The following is a 3,730-nucleotide window of genomic DNA, read 5'->3' on the forward strand; positions in this document are numbered from 1 at the left end:
CTAGAAATAATTTAAATGTCTAGAAATGATTAAGTATAATTTAATCAACATACTTATTATATACATATAGATATAAATTGAAATGAGTTTTGATGAATTGATGTGTATTTTGCTATTAATATCATATGAAAGATTTAGAATTATTATGTAACTCAATTGAATTTATTATTGTGTAGTTGTGTTAATTATTATGTAGACACTAATGATAATAAAAAAATCAGCAGGTTCATCAATTAAATTAACACGTCACTATAAAAGTATTTCAAGCGTAAATCCCTTGAAGATGAATAGTCATTCAAATCTTCAAGTCATGTAACTCAATCAAGTTAAAAAAAAAGTCATAGTATTTATTAGTAATTTGCCCCCTCATCAAAAAAACTCTAGCTCCGCCATTGTCTTGGATGATTAGGTTTTCTTGGGCGGCTAGGTTTCCTTGAGCGATTTATAATCTACTACAAATATATACTATGTAACTCTATTTTGATATAGTGAAAAATAAAAGCTGCTCGCTCATGTGAATGTAGGTATATTATCGAACTAAGTTAAATCTTTCTAGTTTCTCTCAAACAAAAATTGCATGGAAGTTTTTGACAGAGTAATGCCTTGTTGCAGGCCAAATTGATTATAACTACAACCAATCCACACAAGAATTATTTTACCATGACATAGGGTTTCCATCAAATGTAAAAAAAAACTGGCTGCCAGCGAAGATCAATGTAAAAGGGTTAAAATGGAATGAAAATAGAACATGATAATGAAAGATGATAGTGCTGCAAATTGCTTAATATCTGTCATTACAACTATTGTTCATAAAAGAGGAGACATATCATTACAACGTTAATACAGATCATAACGAACTCCAAAATGTACAAAAATTACAAATGTCTGATTCCATCCTCCAAGCAGAAAAACTAAGCTTGTGATGGATAGACCAATGAAGAGGGAGATCACCAAACTGTCTCCTTCTATGCTGGTCCTGATCTCGGAAGTTCAATGCATCTCTCCCGTACTGAAACAGCTAAGAAAAAAATATGTAAAACCAAGATTGTGAATGCAGGATGAGGGAGCTAGACTACCTAGAGACTGGATAGATAAATCAGCAGGAAAGAAAATGCATGAGCTATAAAGCTAGATTTTCATTGCATAGAGGCCTGAAATATGCAGCCTTTGTGCAATAGATGCAATGGAAAAGGATTGATAGGAACAAGAAAATGTGTGAAGGAGGTTTGGAAAGGAGAAAAAGGGATGAGTGGTTTGAAGCTTTTGGAATCCTGATAAGAAAAGGAAGTAAGGCTCCAAGGGAATCACAGGTTGTTAGTGAAAAATCTGCAACCAGTGAGTAAAGAAAAAGGTGAGTCTAGAGATCATAGTTTCCTAAGCATAGCAGGTCAAAAGTCATAAATTGGTTTATTAAAAAAATCAGCAACCAGTGGAGGAAAAAAAAAATCTAAGGGGATGGTCCTAAACCTCCTAGAAAAGACTAAAATTTGAGAGAGAAAAGTAAGAGAGAGAGAGAGAGAGGCTACTATGTTATACCAGTGGGAAACTAGACTTATGTGTGACTGTGTTAATCAATCTTGATCCTTCAAAAAGTATGACTTCATTGGGAAGAAAGAGGAGGAAGAAGAAGAAGCTGAGCCCATGTTGTCTTGGAGAACACAACAAGAATCATTAAACTGCTGTTGATTTGGATTAACAAAAGGAAGGTGAGATTGTAATAAAAGATTGTTAGTGGAGTCCAAATCGTCCCACACAGGACTCCCTGGACCCCAACCTGCTTGAATAGCATTATACCAAGCTTCTGCCATGTCTCCCCACTCCAATTCTTGAGACCCCGAAATGCCTTCCCCTGCACTAGACCCCTCTGCCACTGCCTGAATCTCATCACTCACAGTAGCCCCACTCGAACCCATCCCGGAATCATCATCAGGATGGTCTCCTGGAGGTTGTTCTGGTGGTGGTTGTGGTGGTAATATTGGTGGTGACATGGTTTCTGCCTGCAAGTTAAGGCCTTCTTGGGCTTGTTTTGGCTTTAAACTTTGATTGGAAGTCGGCGGAGAAGAAACTGTTGAACTTGGAGCTGTGGAAGTTGCTTTATCTTTGTTGAGGAAAAGTTCAGGGAAATTCAGCCTAGCATTCTCTCCTCTTAACTTGAAGGCCTCGCGATCATAAGCTAAGGCAGCATCTTCGGCAGTATCAAATGTGCCTAGCCAAAGGCGAGTCCTATTTCGAGGGAGACGAATCTCGGCAACCCATTTTCCCCAATGCCTTTGTCTCACTCCCCTATAAAGCTTTCTTGTGTTTATAGGCTGAATCGGAGGCCTAAACAATGGCCTTCCGTCCGGCCCCAGCTTGTTCATCATCATCATCCTTCCTCTCGGACTTAAGTTCAATGCATCACTCCAGTACTGAAACAGCTGCTGCTGGTGGTGGTGGTGGTCAGCCATTGGTAATCCTCCAGCATAAAACGGAGGATATGCAATGCCATGTTGCTGGTTTTGACCAAAAGAAATCATTTGCTGTTGATTCTGTGCAACTTGAGACAGTGGATGGAAAATTGGCAATGAAGGGTTTGTTCTAAATTGTTGAGGGCACTGAATAGGTTGATTAGACCCTTCAAAGGCAAAAGGAAACACAAGTCTGGAACTTGAAGATGACATAGGTGAAGGCGACGAAGAAGGCGGATACAGAGACAGAGTCGAGGCAGAGCTAGAAGAGACAGAGAAACAAGATGGTAATTGATGAGCTAAAGATGCAGAGGATTGTATCTGTTCTTGACGTTCAGGGCTACAGATTTTCTTCAAAGGCCTATCCATCAAGGAAGCTTCACCAAAAACCGGTTTCCATTGCCTCCTCTCGAAGCTAACATCAGCTTCTTTTTTGCCTCTATCAAGCTGCCAATCTTGTTCCATCATCATCTTTCGAGTTTCATCAACAACACCCTTCTTGGATTTTCCAAAATTATTCTTAGCTGCAGCCATTGATAATTACCTTCTCGCTCGCTCTCTCTGAAAAGATTATATTATATGCAAAGGGATATAAGAGACTTTTTGAGAGAGGACAAGACACCAAAGAAAATGTGGTAAAGAAGATTGGAATCAAATGTATCGAAAACAAGAAAGCAATTCTCAAAAGAAGAAAAATGAAAAGCAACAATACCAAGATCCAAATTTGGTAAAAAGAGATTTGAGAATCTTGTATGGGATTTAATGGCTAATCCGATTGAAGTAAAAACAGAATCGGATACCAGACATATCAAATCTTGAGCAATCCATCTCTAGAAAATGAATACTAGAGAGAGAGAAAGCGCAACGAAGAGAGGTAAAAGAAATCCAAAAGGGGTGTTGTTGTTGTTCGTTTATTGGTGTTTCTGCTTGTAGTGATGAAGAAATCTTGTCTTTTGGTATTTGTGGAGTGAATTTTGGAGAGCTCGAAAACAGAGAGAGAGCAGGGGAGAGTTTATTTTTTAGTTTTGAGAAGGGGAGAAGCAGAGGACGTGGGTTTATATGCGAGCAGGAAAAGATTTTCAAGCAATAACTTTTGGGACGTGTAGAGAGAGAGTAGAGAATTTGTTGAAGCCTCGTGGTTGGTTAGCTCAGTTTGGGACCCACACGTTTTAGTTGTTCAACTCTTATTTGCCAATGCTCTCTGACAGAGATGGCAATAGACACCCGCAGTTTGCATTTTTTGATATTAATATTTTATTTATTATTTATCAAGAAAAAAAATA

General features: G+C 38.4%; 1 protein-coding gene across 1 annotated transcript; it reads right to left on the reverse strand.

The window, feature by feature from the left end:
- Positions 1-752: 752 nt before the first annotated feature.
- LOC7494418 (ethylene-responsive transcription factor ERF062) lies at positions 753-3,495 on the reverse strand. Its single transcript, XM_002319873.4, has 2 exons — positions 3,160-3,495; positions 753-3,008 (listed from the first exon to the last, which is right to left on the reverse strand). The coding sequence occupies exon 2, from the start codon at positions 2,979-2,981 to the stop codon at positions 1,572-1,574; it is 1,410 nt and encodes a 469-aa protein (XP_002319909.3). The 5' UTR covers positions 2,982-3,008; positions 3,160-3,495; the 3' UTR covers positions 753-1,571.
- Positions 3,496-3,730: the final 235 nt, after the last annotated feature.

Source organism: Populus trichocarpa, chromosome 13, assembly GCF_000002775.5.
Source record: "Populus trichocarpa isolate Nisqually-1 chromosome 13, P.trichocarpa_v4.1, whole genome shotgun sequence".
Lineage (NCBI taxonomy): Eukaryota > Viridiplantae > Streptophyta > Magnoliopsida > Malpighiales > Salicaceae > Populus > Populus trichocarpa.

What these genes read in the sequence shown, in the direction of transcription:
- LOC7494418 (XM_002319873.4), bottom strand. Translation starts at nt 2,981, where the DNA reads ATGGCTGCAGCTAAGAATAATTTTGGAAAATCCAAGAAGGGTGTTGTT.